At 39.4% G+C, this 23,519-nt stretch overlaps 1 protein-coding gene across 1 annotated transcript in view; it reads left to right on the top strand.

Annotated features, from left to right (window-relative positions):
* The window catches only part of SLC7A11 (solute carrier family 7 member 11), a 446,067-nt gene that overhangs the window by 66,115 nt on the left and 356,433 nt on the right, over positions 1-23,519 (top strand). Inside the window, exon 3 of the mRNA XM_082243483.1 lies at positions 16,052-16,167. Within this exon, the coding sequence (XP_082099609.1) occupies positions 16,052-16,167 (116 nt within the window). The remainder of the gene's footprint in view (positions 1-16,051; positions 16,168-23,519) is intronic.

The following is a 23,519-nucleotide window of genomic DNA, read 5'->3' as shown; positions in this document are numbered from 1 at the left end:
AAAAAGACAGTCTGGTCTGAAGCCAACACCACAGAATGTCTAAATTGGGCAAGGCTACCATCGAGCCCTAATGGCTGGTTGAGGGATATTTGTACTCAACTGGAGAAACTTGTTGAAATCTAAAACAACCCTCATCTACGAAATCTGGCATTTGAGGAAGAGTATGAGACTCAAAAGGAATAATGGAGAAGAAACGTGGACTAATGGAGAAGAAACTTGTCCACAAAGCCCAGATGAAAAGCCAGGAGTTCCTTTCTTTCTCATGATACCATTTACTAAGTTTACTCAACTCAGAAGGGACGGTGATCTGGGGGATTTCCATAAAGAGGGTATTAATTGTCTACCTGCTGAGAAGAAATGTCTTAGGAGTTGTTTTTTTGTCAGTTCACCTATCATGAGTGGATGGACAATAAAGCAACACCTGGGAAAGGAGATAATGACTCACCATAGAGGTTGTTGTAGATGTCAAATATCTAATGCCAGAAAGGAAGGTTTATACAGCATTCCCACCATATATATAAAAAGGTGTGTTGAATATGTTTTCATTATTTTTTAGGTGAAAAAAGGTACACATCATATACAAGAAAAAAGTATAATGGTTTAAGAACTTTGATTGTTTTTATTTAAATAAACTAAAAAATAATTTGGACTATTTTATCCTTTGTCCTGGCACCAAATAGTGCGCTTTTTTTTTTTCTGGTGACCTGCGGGGGTACTCACTGGAGGGTAGCCTTGTCTGTTGTGATCAGTCTATTCTGAACCAGTGAGCTCTCCTAAATGCTTTTGTCCTCTCACTACATTGTATGAACTTATATCCCAGCTCCTCTTAGATGTTTTTTTCTTTATTGGAGTCACCATCCCAAAAAAAAGGACACTCTCAGCCTCACCTTGCACAAAACACTCAAAGTGATTGGCACTGGGATCAATTAACTGCACAGTTACCATGCTACAAACTAAACAGCTGCCAACATACGTTTAATCAGGAACACAAAGCATACACAATATGGCTTTTAAGAAATGTCTGTAATACACACTGTCAAAACATATTATATTGTAATCTATATTTCATAGATTACAATATAATAGCCCTTTCAAAAAGATGGTGATTCTTTAAGTTCTGGCTTAGTGCATTGCAGATAATTTCAATTATTTTAAAATATTGTTTAATAAAGGACAAGTAAAAACAGAGCAAACAATATTTGCAGAAAAAGATATTGCAACAGAAAAAAGGACAATACCATCAAAACAAAAAGGATCAAGAATGAAAGGGCATAAAAGCATTCTGAGTATCACTTTTATAAAAAGTCCCTGGCCAGGTGTCCCACATTTATTATGAATGAGAGCTCTGGACTGCTTATGAAGCCACTCTTTCCTGGTGCTTAAGGAGGACGTTTTCAGAAGTTACCTTATCAATCAAGAGAACTTTAAAAATGTGTAAATAAGTGTGGGACAGTGGGTATGTGAATAAATACAACCAAATATAAATCCACCTAAAAAAGTAATAATATAAATATGTGAAGTCTACTAGTGACTTTAGCTCAACACCATGCAATTACAAACACCTAAAAATATTGCGAACAATGAAATAAACAATAAGCTCATAAAGTCTGGGAAACCACTTGTGTACTATGAGCATTCTTCTCTCTTCACAGTGCTGCTGGTGACCCACCACCAACAGGTTAAGTCCTCACTCATCTTAAATATCTGACCCCAATACAGAGTCAAATAAGCCTTTAATATACTCCTCCTATAGAGAATGCAGCTAGATCTCCTTATCTTCCTATCCAGGGGTATATCTCCTTTGTTTCCCTCTTCAATCCTCAATTCTAAGTATGTTATATAATGAAAAAGAACAATAACACCAAAGTGCTCTCTATCCACCCACATTTATTGCAGAAAAAAAGAGGATTAAAAACACTCACAAGAAAATAGGGATAACAGGTAAAAACCATCAGTTCTTCCAGCTGATACTAGTAATCAATGTATGATGTCATGGGATTCGGCTCCTCCCACCTGTTTACTGACCAATTAAGAGGTCCCAGGAATGGCTGAGGTGATGTCAGAAATGTTTCTGATCATGCAGCTGCCACTTGTATTCTAAATGCATTAAAAATTTGATTATACCACATGCCACAATAAAATAACACATATTTTATCATGAAGCAAAAATATCACCTTTTGAACAAGATCACTCAAGACCTACCCTTTAAGTGAACCTTCTTAACAAACAGTAATGTACCTAATAGGCTCACTGTATGAGGGTTCTACATTATTATTATTATACAATACTTATGTAGCGCAAACAGTTTGTCCAGCACTTTACAACATGAGGGCAGACAGCACAGTTACAATAAAATTCAATACAGGAGGTATCAGAGGGCCCTGCTTGTTAGAGCTTACAATCTAAGAGGGAGGATCAAGTTATACAAAAACTAATAGCTGTGGGGAATGAGCCAATAAAAAAAATGTACAGTTATTAGGTGAAGGCAGGAGAGGCTTCTCTGAAGAGATGGGTTTTAAAAGGAAACAGAGTAGGAGATAATTGGACGGACTGGTGTAGGGAGTTCCATTGGATGAGAGAGGCTTGGAAAAAGTCCTGAAGGTCAGAATGTGAGGAGGCGACAAGGGAGTTAGAGAGAAGGAGGTATTGGGAGAAACAAAGAGAAAGATTAGGTTGGTATTTTGAGACTAGGCTAGTGATGTAGCCGGGAACAGAGTTGTGGATGGCTTTGTACGTTGTTGTGAGTATTTTGAACTTAATTGGTTGGGTGAGCGGGAGCCAATGGAGGGATTGACACAGAGGAGTAGCAGACACTGAGCAGTTTGTAAGGTGGATGAGCCTGGCAGCTGCATTCATAACTAATTGAAGAGGGGATAGCCTGTGTAAAGTTAAGCCAATAAGAGTTGCAGTAGTCAAGGTGAGAGATGAGCAGGGAGTGAATTCGGAGCTTTGTGGTATTGTTGGTTCGAAAGGGACATATTTTGGAGATGTTGTAGAAGTTGAGGCGACAATATTTGGACAGTGATTTGAAGTGGGCCCGAAAGGATAAGTTCAGAGTCTAAGATTACACCTAGAGCCTTGGCATTTGGGGACGGGCTGATAGTTGTGCCTTTGATCTTTACAGAGAGATCAGGAAAAGGGGCAAGTGGGGGAGGAAAGATGATGAGCTTGGTTTTGGCTAGATTGAGTTTGAGGAAGTGGTGTGACATCCTGGCTGATTTGTCATTTGTCTGTCGTCGTTGTAGAGATGGTATCAGAAGCCATGGGAGGCTATCAGCTGACCAAGGGAGGAGTTGTAGATTGTGAATAGGAGAGGTCCAAGAACAGAACCTTGGGGGACCCCAACAGAGAAAGGAAAAGGAGAGGAGGAGGTAGAAATATTAGTAACACTAAAGGCGGGGTTGGATAAGTAGGAAGAGAACCAGTGAAGAGTACAGTCATGGAGACCAAAGGCATGGAGTTTTTTGAGGAGGATGGGGTTGTCAACCATATCAAAGGCAGCAGAAAGGTCCAGGAGTAGGAGTAAAGAATAGTGTCCATTGCTTTTGGTCATTAGTAGATTGTTTCTTAGTTTTAGGAGGGCAGTTTCTGTCGAGTGTTGAGGGCGAAATCTAGACTAAAGGGGATCGAGAAGAACATTCATGGTGAGGTGGTCGCTCAGTTGGTTGTAAACCAGACATTTAAGAAGTTTGGATAAAAAGGGAGTAGAGTGGAAAATCAGTATTGACCTCATTCAATCATAGCAGAGGTTATAAATCGTGTATAGATTTTTAGCTCAGCCAGGACATGTTGATTTTGCATTCTATTGCTTGCCAAAACATATTTGTTTTGGGAAACACCTAAACACAGATTTATATTGCCCAATGCCTGCTAAGATGTTATGACATGTCCCAATATATTTTATAACCAGGCCTTAGTAAACAAGCTGTGATGTGGTATACCTTTACCTGTATTAGTGGTCATTGATAGCTAAACCAGAGTTGAAATAGCCATTCATTTGAAGTTTTCAGACCCCTGGAGACATGTTTACTCTATATAAAATACAATGGAGATGCATTCCTGGAATTACATGTTTTGGGAAGCAGTTAGTGGCTGGATATTTAGATGTAAGATGACTATTTGTCTCCTATTTTAAAAAATGTCACTGCTGGCTTTCAATTTTTAAAACAAACAGGCTGTCTTCTCATATGGTTTTGGATGCTCATTTTTCATCATCATCAGAATGCCACTGTAACTACTCCTGTTTGCCTATAGTGGCAAAGTCAGAAGAAACTCCCAGAAACTCTGCAGGGTAATTGATTAGCCAGAGTCTCTAGATGAGATCCACAGAGTTCCATTGATCATATCACCGTATCTGGGTACGGTGCTTCAGTTTCACCCACACTTCAAATACTGGTAACCATTGTTATATTGACGGAAAATACTTTAAAATGTAAACTGTTTAATTCTAAATAAAAATACAGGTCAATTTTAAAAGTTTATAGAGTATTTAAAAATATCTATCAAGGTGGCTTAGTGGTTAGCACTTCCACCTAACTGCACTAGGGTCATCAGTTCAAATCTCAACCACGACACTACCTGCCTGAAGTTTGCATGTTCTCCCTGTGAGTGCGGGGATTTCTTACTACACTCCAAAGACATGCTGGTAGGTAAATTGGCCCTAGTATGTGTATGTATGAATGTAAGTTAAGAACCTTAGATTGTAAGCTCCTTGAGGACAGAGACTAATGTTCATGTAAAATATATATGTAAAGTGCTGTATAAATTGATGGTGCTATATAAAAAAAACAAATCATAGAAATAATAGAAATCTTCTGGTACATGGAGAGTGAGTGAGTAGCTTTAGTACATAACACACTGGTAGAGACTGGGTATGAGAAAAACAGTCTACAAAGTCCATAAATTTCAATCGTCCATAGCTATTAGAAAGCATTATAAAGTGCCCCAGCGACTGCCATCCTCAGAGTATTGGCCACCTATGTATCAAGATATAAGAAGAGAAGAGGGAAGCACCACCTAAGTGCAGTATTAAAATAAACACTTTATTCTCAAGAACACTCACAGAATATGCAGCAAAAGATCACTTGCCATGTATAACAGCAGCATCGCCCTCCCATAGAAACCACCAGGGATCCTACCAGCTGTAAATGGTATGGAGACAGTATATTTGGACTTTCATAAGGCATCCATGCTGTCTCCACACCATCTACAGATGACAGGATCCCTGGTGGTTCCCGCGGGACAGCGATGAGAGGCCAATGCTGCTCATATACATGATTTTCCTCCATATTCTTTGAGTGATCCTAATCCTTGAGAATAAAGTGTTTATTTTAATACTGCACTTTGGTGGTGCTATCCCGGTCTCTTCTTATAAAAAGAGAAATCATAGATTCTATTATGGCAAACCTTTATAGAATATACAAATTCGAGAGAGAGAAAAAGCACGGTAGTGGAAATTAAAATATTGTTTTGGACTAGGCAGGAAGAAAAATATGTAATTGTTATGTTTACTTGCGCCATAGAAGTTGCTAGAATCCTGTCGATATCTGCAACCTGAATAAAATAAGGCTCTAATCAGACCTTTACCCTTGTCGGTCATAAGACAACTTATTTGGGATAGCGGGCAGTATATATACAAAAAAAGAGGGGGTGGTCCTCATACTCATGCATAATCAGTGCTGTGTCTTGGCCTAGGCCAACAAGGCCCAGGCCTAGGGCGGCACTTTGCAGGGGAGCAGCAAAAAAGCTGCACCCTGCACAAAAAAAAAACAGCCTCCTCCCGGGTCCTGCGCGAAAAGGGTCCCCGCCGGCTTGCGCTACACTTTTAGTATAGTGCCAGTCTTATGGGGTAAATTGGGCCAGAGGGAAGAGTCCAGGAGGCAAATCAGTCTGGCACCCCCATAAAGTGGTCAGTGATGAGGCTGTACTTATGAGCAGTAATGAGGCGACACTGATAAGGCTGCACAGATGGGCACTGATGAGGCTGAATGTATGGGAACTGATGAGGCTACACTGATGGGCACTGATAGACTTTTGGTCTGTGGTTCACAGATGACAGGGGAGATCATAAAAAGTAAGGGGCATGGCCTTTACAGGAAGGGGTGGGTCATATGTAAATTAGGGGGTGTACAAGTTTAGTCGGGCCTAGGGCAGCACAAAACCTAAATACCCCACTGTGCATAATGCAGCCCTGGGTGCTCAGTAGAGTTGAATCCAAAATGTAGATATGGAGGTAGGACATTCGCAAGAAATGAGTAAAAATCTCATATATAAAAAAACATTTTACATTTATATTGCAGAATTCAGATCTTTGTACTGAATTACAGTATCTTCCTTTGAGGAAAAAAAGATTATGAAGAAAAAAGCTTTTAAACATTCCCTGTGTTCTTCCTCTATTATCTTCCATTTTACAATACTTTCAAGGGTCCCATAATTGTTGCATTTTCTTAACTATATTTCAGGGGAAAAAAAAGTATTTTTCTCTATTTTCTTAGTTTTATAGTGGAAGCTTTTTCCACAACAAGTTTAGCCTCAAAGTAGTCCCCAAGTCTAAAATCCACTAAGGTATTTGTAACAATTTCCTCTGCCTGCATAGTTCACAAAAGAAGAGGAAAATAAAAGTTAATAAAAAAGACATCACAGCTACCTCCTTTCATATCTAGAAAGGCGCTCTATCAAAAGCTAAACTTGCCAAAATCTGCTACAGTCTTGTTACCTCAGGCGACAGTTCTGACCAAAGGAAAAAATTAGAGTGAAACATTTGCTTCCCCTCAGAGTCGTTTGTAAAGCTTTGTAAAGTGTCACTGACCACAGTCTTTTCACATGTCCTTAGCAAACAGAGGCTTGCTGTTCTGTACAGGCTCAGAGATTAAAGCTGTATCCTTTGGCATTTCTAAAATGGGTTTGCAAAAAAAAAAAAAAAAAACGACAGTAAAACACATTAAAGGATTAGTCCACCCAAAACAGATTTTTCAGTTGTAAACAGCAAGTTGAAACAAATTCAGTTTGTTTGAAAGCATACACTCTTAATAATTCAAATTATATTTAATTAATTTATCCGTAACCACGTGCTTTGCACCGTTGTCTAAAAATGGCCATTTATAAACACCACTACAGAAATAACCATTAAGGAGCCAGGGCTCCTATTAACTGTGAACTGAATTTTTCTCCTACATGATTCACAGACACTGTGTATGGAGCCTGTTCAAGTGGCTCTGTGCCATGCGAGCGCTGTGAATGGTTATAGATGACCAATCACAGTGATCACAGATGTAGACAGTTTAGTGTTTACACTCTTCTTCCTCTTATAATATAGGAAAGAGAGGAAAGGGGAACTCATGAATGAATTAGTGAGTCATTCGTCCCTGATCACAGCACACATCAATGGCAGCAACAGATTCAAATAACTTTTTCAACTCCCCCTGCCCCTTATACATCTGATCTCTTCTGTAACTTGCATAATAAATCCTTCACCTAGCTTATACTACACGTCTGCACAATAACCCTTTCTTCTCCATTCATCCACCGTATGTGACCTGTACATTAACCACTTAAGCCCCGGAAGATTTTACCCCCTTCCTGACCAGGGTTTTTTTTGCGATTTTTTCCTGCTTGACTTTAACGGACAATTGTGCGGTCGTGCGATGCTGTACCTAAACGAATTTGACGTCCTTTTTTTCCCACAAACAGAGCTTTCTTTTGGTGGTATTTGATCACCTGTGCGATTTTTTGATCATGCGCTATAAACAAAAAAAGAGCCTAAATTTTGCAAAAATAACAATATTTTTCACATTTTTTTATATGAAATTCCCCCAAAAAAATGTAAAAATCAAAATTTTTTTACATTTTCGGCCAATTTGTTTTATGCTACATATGTTCGGTAAAAAAAAATCGCAAAAAGTGTATTTTGATTGCTTTGCGCAAAAGTTATCGCGTTTACTAACAAAGAGAAAGATTTTTGTCATTTTTGGTGTTTTTTTTTTTAATGAGTAATGGCGGCGATCTGTGTTTTTTTTTTTGCGGGACTGCGACATTGTGGCAGACAGATCGGACCCTTGACTGACATTTTTGACACTTTTGGGGTTACCAGTGACATTACTGCAGTAATCAGTGCTATACATATGCACTGTTACTGTATAAATGACACTGGCAGGGAAGGGGTTAACTGTATTGGAGAGGGAGGGGTTAAGTGTGTCCTAGGGGCATGTTTCTAACTGTGATAGGACATGGCTACTACTGTAAAAACAGAGATCAATGGTCCTACATAGTAGAACCGTCTGATCTCCATTTTTACACAGGGGAGAATGACAGGCGGCTTGTTTACATTAGCCGCCTGCCTTTCTCCCTTCTTGGCGAACAATCGCGAGTGACCGGCGGGCATCTGGTCCGCCGGTCACACGCACTGACTTCTTAGGAAACGAGCCGGGGCGGGCACGCGCCTCAGCGGGCGCGCTCACCCGCTATTGGTTCACAAGCCGGTGACAGGCTCGTGACGTACCGGTACGTTACTTTTCCTGGCCGGGGCTGACCGCTAGAGTATATTTACTTGCGGCGGTCGGCCATTACTTTAACTGACAATTGCGCCCGACACTGTACTCACATAAAAATTATGCATTTTTTCCCCCAAAATAGAGCTTTTTTTCGGTGATATTTGATCACCTCTGCAGTTCTTATTTTTTGTGCTATAAACGATGGTCATAAATGTTCTCCAGATCTTGGCGTAACTTCAGAGAGAACTAAAGCCTTGGCAAATTGGGTTACATTCTTTCTTTTTCATTTAAAAACTTTTAAAAAGTGATGTTGTGCATGGGTTACATAGTATTTTACATAGTAACATAGTAAAACGCATCTAAATGCAAGAACAGACCCTAGCGCCATCACACCTACACACAGTAACTTGTGATAATGCACTTTAGGTGCACTGGTGTGCTGTGATTCATTTTGTGCTCACTGCATTGGAAAATTGGAATCCCAGTTGTCCTTGGATGTAGTGGATGCAGTAGCTTTCTTTTAATTCTTTTTTTTTTTTTTTTATATTCACTTGATGCTCCTGCCAATCACACCCTTTCCATGTTATGACTACAAAACCCCTCCCTCTTTCCACATATCTATCACTACAACAGGTCCTTTTCACTATAACAGTTCCTCTGGGAAACAGACTCCACACCTCTTGGAGTTGCTTGATTTTTTTTCTTTTTTAATACCACTTTGTTCGCATTCAGCTTCCATGCGCACAGAACCTAAAATATGCCTATAGAAACCACACTGCTAAAATGGATTTTCAGATAAATCATATGAAACCCAATTAGTTAAATGTACCACAGTGCTGCTTGAGTTTTAAAGACTTCAAAATGTTAAAAATAATTGCATGAGAAGCTGTATGAAGGTTATTTCTCATGTGCCTTAGACTAAATAAATATATTTAGCTTGTATAATCCTGACAAAACAGACTCGCTTGCTCAATCAAGAGGCTGAGATAAAAAGGGTTACCACTAGGCACATTGCTAATAAACAAATTGCCAATAAAAGACTTGCTAGTACAAATTCATTCACTGAAGTACAGAAATGCATGCAAAGCTGAGCTGTAACTCAGGTACTCTCTGGCTAATCTCTGCAGTGCTTCAGCACTACAACCACCATCCAAGCTTTATGCAGAAAATACACTCACCAGCCGCTTTATTAGGTACACATATGGCGCTTTTCCACTGCATGGAACCGTACCGGTTCGGCACGCTTTTGTGCTTTTCCACTGCTGGTACCGCATGGTATAGGGTCGGAACGGTTCGGTACGGTACAGGTTTGCTTTTCCACTGCATGGAACCGAACGGTACGGTACGGCTCTGAAAAAACAGTACCTACTCGATTGTGGTTCCAACAGGTACCAAACTTGTACCATATCCCACAAACCTTTGCATGCAGTCACTACTAGCCACTGATTGGTCAGAGAATCCCACCCACCCCGTTGTTATCCCACCCACTTAACTTTAGTACTACTTTAGTGGAAAAGCAAACCTATACCGTACCGTACCGAACCGTTCCGACACTATACCATGCGGTACCAGCAGTGGAAAAGCAAACCGGGCCAAGCAGGGCCAAGTAGAACCGAGCCGGTACAAGCCGGTACTTGCAGTGGAAAAGTGCCATTGTTCAATTGTTTGGTAACAAAAATGACTAATCAGCCAATCACATGGCAGCAACCCAATGCATTTAGGCATCTAGACTTGGTGAAGAGGTCTTGCTGAAGTTCAAACCAAGCATCAGAATGGGGAAGAAAGTGGATTTATGTGACTTTGAACGTGGCATGGTTGTTGGTGCCAGACAGGCAGGTCTGAGTAAAAACTGCTGGTCAAAAACTGCTAATCTACTGAGATTTTCACACACAAGCATCTCTAGGGCTTACAGAGAATGGTCCGAAAAAGAGAAAATATTCATTGTGCTACAGTTGTATGGAGGAAGATGCCTTGAAGGTTAAAGGAGAATGGGCAGACTGGTTCAAGATAATAGAAAGACAACAGTTACTAAAATACCCACTCATTACAGCTAAGGTTTGCAGAATACTATCTCTGAACGCACAACACATCAAACCTTGAAGCAGATGGGCTACAGTAGTAGAAGACCACACCGGGTGCCATTCCTGTCAGCTAAGAACAGGAAACTGAGACGACAATTCTCATAGGCTCACCAAAATTGGACAATAGAAGATCTGAAAAACGTTGCCTGGTCTGATGAGTCTAAATTTCAGCTGTGACATTCAGATGGTAGGGTCAGAATTTGGTGTAAACAACATGAAAGCATGGATCCATCCTGCCTTGTATCAACTGGTTAGGCATAATGGTGGGATATTTTCTTGGCACACTTTGGTCCTCTGAGTACCAGTTGAGCATTGTTTAATCATCATGGCCTACCTGAGTATTGTTGCTGACCATGTCCATCCCTTTATGACTGCAGTGTACCCATCTTCTGATGGCTTCTTCCAGCAGAATAATGCACCATGTCACAAAGCTCAAATCATCATTCATTTCTTGAACAGGACAATGAGTTCAATGTCCTGTTCACAGGTCACAGGCTGCAGACACTTGGCAGGCTGGCGGGAAGCAGACAGCAGATATAAGGATGACCGCTCACACAGCAGGGTCAGGCAAGCTGGATCGGTAACTAGCAGGCATGTCAGGAACAGAGCAGAAGGCAGCAGAGTAGTCAGGTTCAGGCTGGAGTTGGCAACTGCAAACAGGCAGACAGGGGGATAAAGCAGAGATGTGGTCAAAAAGCAAGCCAGGGGTACAAGCGTGGTCAGACGGATCAGGATGGCAACAGAGTCTAAACACCAGGAACAGGTAGCAGGTAGCAGAATGCTGTATACCAGGGATCCTCAAACTATGGCCCTCCAGCTGTTGCAGAACTACACATCCCATGGAGCATTGTAAAATTCTGACATTTAGAGACATGACTAGGCATGATGGGAATTGTAATTCCTGAACAACGGGAGGGCCAAAGTTTGACGACCCCTGATGTAGACCATAAGGCAAGGTCCTAGTGCAGCAGAGGTGTTTATATAGCCCACTTGGCACCATATAGTGGTGGGCGTGAACGCTGGTGCACACACGAGTATGCGCATGAACTCTTTCGGGAGTCATGTGCACAGGAATTCTCTGTCTATAGGCTTTCTCCATTCGCTAACAAACATTCTCCGTCTGCACATAACTATGTGCCTGGGCTTATTTCTTCTTCCCTGACAGTATGGTACAGGAAGGTGGAGCACACTTGTTGCCCTCCTTTTCTGAAGCTGACCATACATAGCTCAGTTTTTTCATTCAGCCAGCTGACTGAATAAAAATAACTGAACTGATTCACCATAGTTTCTCCATAACAAACTGTGAATAGCCAGTTGTTAATCCATCGTTAATCACGATGCATGCTGGGTCAACAATGTCACAAGGGGGTGGGGGTCACTGGGTGACCCAGGCCCTTAATTATTTAGGACCTGTCATACAGAAGAGCTGGTAGATGGTGGGAGCCTTCGATAGGAGTGGAACTTTTTTTTTCTTTTTTTTTTTGAGTTGGCAGTGGCGATGGGCGGTGTAATTATCAAAAACTGCCTATTCTCTTTTTTTTACTCTACACCTTTTTTTTGGTGAATGAGTTAGGGTATTATGTTCCTCATATTCATTCACATAGGGGGGCCGGGATCTGGGGGTCCGGGATCTTGTTAAAGGGGACATTCAGATTCTGATAAGCCCCCCCTCCCGCAGACCCCCAAAACCACAGGTCAGGGTTGAGGCCCTTGTCCCCATCAACATGGGGATAAGGTGCTTTGAGGGGGTGGAGCCCCCCTGCCCCAAAGCACCCCCCCATGTTGAGGATGTGTGGCCTGGTATGGTGCTCGCTCGTCCGTTCCCCTTTCCTGGCCTGCGGGTCTGTATGCACGGATTTTTTGAAAAATGTTTGGCGTGGGGTTCCCCTCAAAATTAATACCAGACCCAAAGGGCCTGGTATTGACTAGGGGGACCCAATGCCGTTTTTTTACTTTGTCGGCAATTCTTTTTTCACACAATCAGCTGTCAGCAGGGAACCCTGCTGACAGCAGATTACTCATCGGTTGTTAAGGACGCGGCAACCGCCCGCTCCTTGAAAACCAGCTATTCACAGTTTGTTATAGAGAAACCCCCCCAAAAGAAACTTAAAGACGAATCATAAAATGCAACACTTTCAGGTCCATTGAAGTCTATTACACGCAAAACACAATCTGCTGCGGGAAAAAAGTTCCTGACCCTTTCCAAAAACACAGCGGCTGAAAAACACATAGGTGTGAACGTATCTCAAAGAAAACCATTTTAACCTCCCTGGCGGTATGATTATGTCTGGAATTACATACCAAAAGCGGTACAATTATTTTCATGGAAATTTGGCGTTATGTATTATAGGCCTATAATTCTTAGTAATTACTGACTTAAACCTGACCAAAATAAGACTCTAGTAGACATCCCAGATGTGATAAATTTGAAACACAAACGCATGAATTATAATCGAATCAATAATATTATTTTATTATTTAATATATATAATAAAATTATATTATTGATTAGATTATAATTCATGCATTATATATTATATATAGATATATGTGTGTGTGTGTGTATATATATATATATATATATATATATATATATATATATACACACACACACATATATATATATATATAATATATAACGCATGAATTATAATTGAATCAATAATATAATTTTATATATATATATATATATATATATATATATATATATATGCACATATATATATATATATGCATATATATATATATATATATATATATATATATATATATATATATATATATATATATATACGCATATATATATACCGGTGTATATATATATGCATATATATATATATATATATATATATATATACATATGCATATATATATATATATATATATATATATATATATGCATATATATATATATATATATATGCATATATATATATATATATATATATATATATATATATATATATATATGCATATATATATATATATAATAATATAATATAAAGTGTGTTTTGTGCAACTTTTTTTTTTTTTTTTTTTAATTTCCCTCCCTAGTTCTGCTCCCATGCAGCATTGCTGCTGCAGGGAACGGAACTAGGAAGTGATCAGACCGACGGAGGGACGGAGGAGCGGCGGGACTCTCGGCTGGCGATCGCAGCAATGAGAGATCATCGCTGGATCGCCAGGATAAGGTAAGAGAACACCGCTGCGCTCTCTGCAATCCACCCCGAGCGTGACTCGGGGGTTACCGTTCCTGATATGAAAAATCAACCCCGAGTCACGCTCGGGATCACCGCTAAGGTGGTTAAATGGAATGTAGTGTGTTTCTGCAAAATGAAAAATGTAATAAAAATGCATAGGTGTGAATCTAGCCTAATAAAGTTTAGTTCCACTTTAGGTGGCTGCAAAAGGTGCCACCACTTCTACACCCTCAAATGTGCCCTTTTTTGGTATGGCTTTATTCCTCCATACAACTGCTTTCCTTTATTGTCCTATCACACAGGCTTTCCGACCAGCGGACTCCGTTTTGTACAGCGGGGATCGATCCGCTGATCCCCGCTGAGCAGGCAGATGACAGCTCCGTCTCCGCTCTGTGTGCAGAGACAGACCTGTCAGAGCCCCGCTCTCCTCTATGGGAGATCGGGTGATAACAGACCGCCTGTCCATTTTCATCTGATCCTATCTAATTTGATCCTCCAGATGGATGGAAAATAGGGTTTCCATCTGTGTAGATTTCACGGACAGGATCAGATCGGAGAGCAGCGGGTGTCAGCGGACATGTCATCGTTGACATCCGCTGCTCAATAGGGCTGCATGGAGCATCCAATCAGGTCTGCCTGAAAAACTGACCGGCGGATTGGATCTGAAAGCCCATGTGAAAGGGGCCTTACCCTGCTCCTCATTGAGCTATGCCCAGGGGCAAACAGGCAACTTTCAGCCCAGGGGGCAAGTACAAACCAGAGGCCCATGATGCGGCGACTCAGCCCCCCTCCCACTCTCCCTCACCCCCCCTCCCACTCTCCCAATCCTTTTCCTGACCCCCATTCCAAGCTGAAGCCCTGCTCCAGACACTCTCTACATACCAGCTGAATCCGGGTTCCTGACCTGACTAGCAGGGGGAGGTTGGGGACAGCTGGGACAGCTTGGCTGGGGCTTGCCGGGCAGAAGAGTCTCCAGTGGGGCATGGAACCGCCTCTGCTCAGACACAGTTTACACCATCCATGCTGGGGGGGGGGGGGGGGAGCTGCGCTTTGTCCTTGTCTTCAACCCGCACTCATTAGGTCAGCGGCAGGGACTACTTCTCTTCACCAGGAATCCTTTAGGCATGTCTGTGGCAGAAGCAGTGCAGCCTTTTTACGGGGCATCAGGGCGGCCCAGGGGGCAATTGCCCTCCTGCCCCCTGGCCCAGTCCTCCCCTGGCTATGCCAATTATTAACCATATCAGCCTCATTAGCTTAATAAGGGCCAGAAGCAGGTTGACTCTCTGACAGTTAGTTTGTTTGCAATGAAGAACATTGTATCAGTCCTTTGTTAGTTGGTGAATAATATTACAGCTTTTTATTGACATGACAGTTCATAAAAAGACTAAATTCTTTTAACTAGAAGTTGAATGCTCTCTGAAAGTACAAAAGGAAATATTTTGCCTTGTACAATGTTTCTCCTTTTTAAAAAAAAAAAATAACATTATGCCTGTCTCCAAAAGTGCTCCAATATTTCACATCAATTTATAGACACAGTTCAAGGGGGGTCAGGAAATATCTATGGAGAATTAGAAATGCCAAGACAATTTACGTGCCTCAGCAGTAAACTTTGGTGAGGCTTAAACCTACAATTTATCTACTCATGTGATGGTATTAGACATGTTTCAGTAGACTGAGCCAGGTTACTGGATGAATTCCGACTGTCTGCAGCGCTCACTGCATGGTTGATCCTGTCCTTCCTAATTGCCCTAATACACATCAGTAATTCATACGGTCTCTTTTTTTTCCTCCATTCCCTGGAGAGAAACAAGATTTCTGTCAGTTTTCTCCTGTTTCTGAAGCCAAAAGGCAAATTTTTTTCTACCATGCAATTTATTTCAGTAACGCTTCCTGTTCAATATGGTGAAAACACCAAGCATAAATCGTATAAAATGGCACATCGTACGCGGCTGATTTCGCATTGACAAAAAACAGACTTAATGAGTAGTCCTATAATCTTTACCTTCACGGTCAGTGCTACATTTCCACAGGAACTAACAGTTATTATAATTATATCTGTGTGCATCTGCTTGTAAAACTACAATACAATAAATGTATTTTACTTCAGCTTCTGCATAATGAGAAAGATGTGCTATAGAACAAAACAGGCAGAAGAAGCTTTTTTTTTTTTTTTTTCTGCCGTGGAGAATGTAATGCATTTATAATCCATGCCTTGAATTTTATACACTTTACATTACAATGATTTTCTTTCTTTCTCTCACTTTTCTCTCTTTCTTTTAGCCCAGCTGCTACTGCCGTGATATCACTAGCGTTTGGACGCTATATCCTCGAGCCCTTCTTTATGCCATGCGAAATACCAGATCTCGCTATCAAATTAGTCACAGCTCTTGGAATAAGTAAGAACTAACGGTCACTGATGAGACTTGTATTCATGCAAAAACAAAACAATGTGATGTCAAATTATCAGCGTATAATATGTTTTCCATAAAACTGTTGATGATTTAGTAACGATTATTAAAAACGATTAAAGTGTCATTAAACCCCCCAAAAAATTGAATTGTCCATGCCTTCAAAAGTATAAGGCTTCATGTATGCACAACCTACTTTGATTGCCGACCATGGGAAAACCCAAAACGTGTCAAAATCGCAGCCAAAATGTGCTGCGATTTTTCTGCGGTTTGCGGTTTCCAGCAGTCAGCGGTAAAAACATTCCTACCCTGAACATGATTCTACCACAATCGGGAGAAGGAGGTTGAAAGAGGTTGAAGCTCCCCTAACCACAGCAGCTTCTAAACGCTGGTAAAAGCCTGCAGTATGTTTACATGGACATAGGTTTTTATGGAGCAAAGCAAATGCCAAAAGCTCCTAAACTCAAGTTTAGGAGCTGTAGTGTACATGAAGTCTTATATGTACCATACAGCAGAAGCTTTCCATCATTAAACTGGTCAAGTTGTTAAATACCTGGTTGATCCTGCAGTCGCTATTGGCTAACCTCTTGCTTGTGGCAACCCTATCACAGCTGATCCCCTGGCTGCTGTGTTGCCACTTTCGTTGTACATGCTCCCACCAGTACCCATTCACTTCCTCCTTGTCTGGCTGGAATCCACCCCACATGACTATTTTTTTCAGCCTGAGGAGCAGCTCCAGCAAGGGGAGTGACTCCAGCATGGGGAGTGAAAGCTCCTACCCCATAGGAATGGCTCCAGCCGGGGAGAATAATATAGCTGTGCATCTACACAAACTCTATGTCCACAATAAAAGAAAAAATATTATCATTCTACAATTATTACTCTTATGATGTATTACATTAACCACTTCAAGATCAGGCCTATTTCTGACATTTGTTGTTTACAGGTTCAAATCAGTATTTTTTGCTAGAAAATGACTTAAAGCCCCGAAACATTTTAAATATTTTTTTTTGGCAGAGACCCTAGAGAATAAAATGGCAGCCATTGCAATATTTAGTGTCACACTGTATTAGCGCAGCGGTCTTTCAATTTTGGGGGGAAAAATACACTTCAATAAAGAAAAAGAAATTAACAGTAAAGTTAGCCCAATTTTTTGTATAATATGAAAGATGATGTTACGCTGAGTAATTAGATGCCTAACATGTCATGTCATGCTTTAAAATTGCACACGGTCATGGAATGGCGACAAATTATGGTACTTAAAAATTTCCATAGGTGACTCTTTAAAAAATAGTAACTGTTAAATGTTAACCTGTTTAGAGTTACAGAGGTGCTAGAATTATTGCTCTTGCTCTAACGATCTTGGCAATACCTCTAATGTGTAATTTGAACACTGTTTACCTTGGCACAACTTACATATGCATTTTCTTTGGTGCGCGAGCATGGAGGGATTGAGCGCTTTAAAAAATAAAATGTTTCTTATGCCTTTTATTTTTTTTTATATTTGCACTGTCCCTTTAAAAAAATAAATAAAAATTCTGATCACTTTTATTGCTTTCACAAGGAATGTAAACATCCCTTGTGACAATAATAGGCAGTGACATGTACTCTTTATAAAGGGATCTGGGGTCTAAAAGACCCCAAACCCCTCCTCTGCACTTTAAAGTATCCAAAATGCCAAGATTGTCATTTTTTTTTAAATCAGCGCCATTGGCTGCTGAGTAAACCAGAAGTCACGTCATAACATTGCTTCTGGGGTTTCCACATCGGAGACCTGATAAAAGCTGAATTCGGCTTTGTCGGGAATTGGGCTAGCTGCCGGACGTGACGGCTTGTGACTCAGGTCTCCTGGTGGGATGAGGGACCTGGGTAGAGCAGCGGGGGAGGACGTTCCCTCCCACTCCTTGTAATAACAGCTGAGTGGCTGATTAGCCGCATCGATTGTTATTACTAGAAAACAGACCGTCAGCTCTAAAAAAACGGTAAGCAGCTAACTAAAAAAAGGTAAACGGAGCAGCTGCAGGCATCACTTCGGTACAACCACTTCAGCAAAATTACGTACAGGTACGTGATTTTGGGGGAAGTGCTTAAACACCTGCCAACCTCTTATAGTAAATTCACATACATGTACTTGACCGGCCTTCTTCCGGGTTTGGGGTGTGCTCATATTGATCTGTACTGTGATTGGACACAGTATGAATTTGGCAGCCGATTTCAGCCAATCACACACAGTTCTGTGTTTACAGACAACTAGAACTCTGTGTGATTTGGAACAGCGATCTGGCTGTTTCTTCTCACTGAAAAACAGGAATTAAAAACAGCCAGAACAGAAAGTAAAAGCAGGACATATTACATACATTGAACATCGTTAGGTACACAGTGAACCCTTTGATTGCCCCTAGATGTTAACTACCTCCCAGTCAGTGTCATTATTACAGTGTCAGTGTACTGTATTATCACTGATCACTGTATTAGTGTCACTAGTAATGTCAGTGTCAGTTAGTGTTTGTTAGTGCCAGATTGTCTGCCACCCTATCACAGTTCCACTGTAATTCATGGTCACTACCATTACCATTACGGTAAAGCTTCTGTAGCTGCGTAAATTCCAGTATATATACCACAGTTTATAGACGTTATAACTTTCACACAACCGTAAAAATATAGTTATTGGGATTTTTATTTTTTTACCAAAGACAAAGCAGAATATTTTGGCCTTAATTTATGAAGAAATTGGTTTTATTTTTCTATTGGATGTTATAAAACAGAAAGTATATTGTTTTTTTTTTTTTTTTTTCAAAATTTTCTGTCTTTTTTGTTTATATAATAAAAAATAAAAAACCCAGTGATGAATGAATATCACTAAAAGAATGCCCTATTTATGTGAAAAAAAATGACATAAATTTATTTTAGATAATCTAGATACATCTGGATAAAAACTTCCAAAGGTCAAGAGGTTAAAAAAAGGCTTTCTTAAAGATACATTTTTTTAATTACTATTTTTTTTTATCACATGAACTCAATGACGCCAGTGGGTTCTGTGTGGCAAAGTCAAATAATTTCAAATAAATTCCAGGAGTGACATCAGCACACACATTTACAGCTTCAGCTTTCCATGTGCTCGTAAAATCAAAAGTTAGATAACATTTATATACTTGGTAGTCATCTGGACTGTTATCTTTGAAAACTCACCTTATCCATATTGTATACCTATATCTAGTCCAAAAGATTCAAAATACAAAAATGCCATCTCAACTGACCATTGCTGCATTAGCTAGATAAAAGGCAACAGGACCAAAAACATGTTGTAATGATACAAAAGCCATAAGACCCTTTCCATAAGACCATAAAAAAATCAAAATAATGGGGTATTTTTCCTATTTCTGCATAGGCTACATATGCAGTTTCAAATTTTATATGTGCATGGTGGAAGCCCTAACTGTATGTGCTATATGTCCACATCCTTATAAATCATATATAATAACAACATTTGTAGTAATAGGACTTTTTGTGGATATAAATAAGAAGACTGAGTGTCATCAAAACAATTTCAATAATTTCCATATAAAACATTAGCAAAAAAAAAAATATTAAAAACACTAACTGAATTGTTAACCTTATGAAACATATTCTTTTGAATAAAACTACAAGTTATAAAAAAAAAAAAAAAAACATTCTCCATTTAGCGGATTACAACATGTATAGATTCCAAGCACAATTCACAAATTGGCTCGATGTGTTTCAGAAAACCTTCTTCAGGAGACCATGTGAAGGAATCTGAAGAATGTAAATTTGTCAATTAAATATAGGTATTGCACAAATATAATACATCATATAACATCATGTGCTATATTTGTGCAATACTTATATCTAATGGTCATATTTACACTCTTTAGATTCCTTCACAAGTTTTCTTGAAGAAGGGTTTCCCAAACGCATCAAGTCTACATGTGAGTTGTGCTTGGCATTGTTACATATTATAAATTGCTAAGTGGATAGTATTTTTAACATGTTTTTGTATATATTTTAAATAGAATTTAAACAATTGTTTTGATGGCACTCAGTCTTCTATTATACACTATATTGTCAAAAGTATTGGGACATCTGCCTTTACGCACACATGAACTTGAATGGCATCCCAATCTTAGTCAGTAGGGTTCAATATTGAGTTGGCCCACCCTTTAACCCTGAAGCTATAACAGCTTCAACTCTTCTGGGAAGGCTGCCCGCAAGGTTTAGAAGTGTGTCTATGGAAATGTTTGACCATTCTTTCAGAAGCACATTTGTGAGGTCAGGCGCTAATGTTGAATGAGAAGGCCAGCCTCGCAGTTTCCGCTATAATTCATCCCAAAGGTGTTCTATCCAGTTGAGGTCACGACTTTGTGCAGGCCAGTCAAGTTCCTCCACTCCAAACTCGCTAATCCATGTCCTTATGAACCTTTCTTTTTGCATTGGTGCGCAGTCACGTTGGAACAGGAAGGGACCATCCCTACACTGTTCCCACAAAGTTGGGAGCATGAAATTGTCCAAAATGCCTTGGTATGCTGATGCCTTGAGAGGTTCCATCACTGGAATTAAAGGGCCAAGCCCAACTCCTGAAAATCAAACCTACACTATAATCCCCCCTCCACCAAATGATTTGGACCAGTGTACAAAAGCAAGGTCTATAAAGACATGGATGAGCGAGTTTAGGGTGGATAAACTGCACAGAGTCCTGAGTCCTGACCTCAACCAGAGAGAATTAGAGCGGAGACTGTGAGCCAGGCCTTCTTGTCCAACATTAGTGCCTTAGCTCACAAATGCGCTTCTGGAAGAATTGTCAAACATTCCTATAGACACACTCCTAAACCTTGTGGACAGCCTTACCAGAAGGGTTGAAGCTGTTATAGCTGCAAAGGGTGGGCCAACTAAATATTTAACCCTATGGATTAAGACTGAGATTCCATTAAAATTCATGTGCGTGTAAAGGCAGGTGTCCCAATACTTTTGGCAATATAGTGTATGTCCACAAAAAGTCTCATGACTACTGATGTTGTTCTTGTATATTTAACAGTTTCAACTTTACCTTTCCCTGGCTGCATTTCAGAATTGGCTCCTTGCTGTTCATTCAAAAGTAAAACACACCAAAAACACTGATACATTGCAAAATAAAATAAATTCACATTAGTTTGCCCCCCAGTGGCCTTTCCTGCAGTTTTACCGTACTTGTTATGTATATATATATATATATATATATATATATATATATATATATATATATATATATATATGTGTGTGTATGTATATATATATATATATATATATATATATATATATATAGTATATATATACACAATATATATATATATATATATATATATATATATATATATATATATATATATATATATATATATATATATATATATATATATATATACAGTATATATATACAGTATATATATATATATGTATACATACATACATACTTTAACTTATTTATAGTTTTATAGTTATTTATTATATTATAATTTATGATTTTGTGTTTCAAACTTCATCATACCCGAGATGTTATAAAGAAGAACGCACAGTAAATAAAAAATCATATGTAAATAGTTGGTTTGGGCTGCTCATTCTTAAGAATTACATGCAAAATAATGGTACCGCTTTCAGCACCTAAAATCCGAAAAAATGATACCACCAGGGAGGTTAATAGAGAATCGTTACGTAAAGATCGGGACCAACTTGTGCTGATAGAAATGGAGTTACGACACCATTTTTGTAGGTCTCCAATCATAAAGCAGCGAATGACTGCTCAAACGTAGTCATTGTGTTACAGCACTTATTAAAAATGCCAGGGGTGGGTAAATGTTTGTTTGTTTTTTCATTTTGTTATTCATTTTTTTTTTATTATTTATTTTTGAACCAAATAGACTGTTAACTCTGCAAATGAATTTTATTTAGCTTAGTGATTGTGGTGAAAATTCAGTCCATGAAGTCATTTTGATATTTACAATATAATCACAAGAGTGCTTTAAGTTTATTAAACAAATATTTAAATGCTACATTTTTTTGGGTGGATCTTATGATTTGCCTTTCTACCTAAAGCAGTTAATTATTGAAAACCCCCACTTTTGCAAGAAGGACCAATGTTTTTTATTAAGCTTTTCACTGAAATCTGGCATCTGCCTCCTTCATAAAAACAACCTTGTAGGTGAGTGCACCCAAAAATAACATTTCAGTTTTGGTTTCTTAGACCTCTCAGGAACTCAAGTGGTAGAATATTGCATCTGAGTTCCCAGATATGCTGCTTTTGGGAGTGCGGGTCCCTAAATGCAGACAGTGTGTGTTCGGGACCTGCACCTGCACAGATGTCAGATTGAGAGCAATGGATGTGTCTGTGCAGCCACTGTGTCCAATTACCATAAATGGGACTGCCTGCGTGGTGGTGTACAGAAAACCTGTGTATCCCAATGTCAGCAAGCAAGGCCCTCACATGGGGGTAAACTCAAGTATGCTTATGTGAACAAGGCCTAAAAATATCAGAAGACGGTTTCTAACTAAATTATACCATCAGAATTCAGTTTATATAATCATAGGCAACTACATATTAATCTCAATGACACACTTGGCACAAACTTAGCATGTACCTTGTTAATTGTTAGTTTTTTTTTGTTTTTTTTTATGTGATTTAGAAATAATTTTTTTATACCTAACAAAATGTATACAGTGAATTCTCAAAATCTATACTTTAATCTCTGTATTGAAATCCCAATGCATATTTGAAAAGTTTGCGTTTAAAATGACTCATGACAAGAATGACACAAACGTGTGATAATAAATTTTATTACAATAATGGGGTTCCTTTATTAAAGACAATAGGTTATTAATTTCACCTTGCAAAGTGTATAGGTGTAAATATGTAAGTTACAACTAATTTCAAGCTTGAGGTAATTGTAGCCGTATTTCAATAAATGGTGTTTGGATATACTATTCTATAGTGGTGACACTACAGAATTAGCTGCAGGTTTCTGGTGCTCCTTTTATCTTCTGCTCTGCTCCTCACTCCTTCTCTCTTTTGGTAGCGCACAGGTTTAACCTTTAACTATTCTATAAGCCTCTCTACATTATATTCATTTATGCTTGGAACCTGAAAGCCAGGCTGAATATTGAGTAGACTATAGTGGGTATCTAAAGGGCTATCTGGATCCTGGAACCATGCTCAATACTGAATGTCTCACAGCGGGATACCATAGAAACACCAAACCCCAAGGGGTATCTGGTAAGTGGGCTGTGCATGCGGTGGAGGTGGAAGAGAGCACATACCCACTAAATGGATATCGGTGAATGATACTTACCCACCG

Source organism: Pelophylax lessonae, assembly GCF_965119305.1.
Source record: "Pelophylax lessonae genome assembly, chromosome: 1".
NCBI classification, from domain to species: Eukaryota; Metazoa; Chordata; class Amphibia; order Anura; family Ranidae; genus Pelophylax; species Pelophylax lessonae.
Note: the sequence above shows the minus strand (reverse complement) of the source record. Positions and strands in the feature narration are given on the sequence as shown.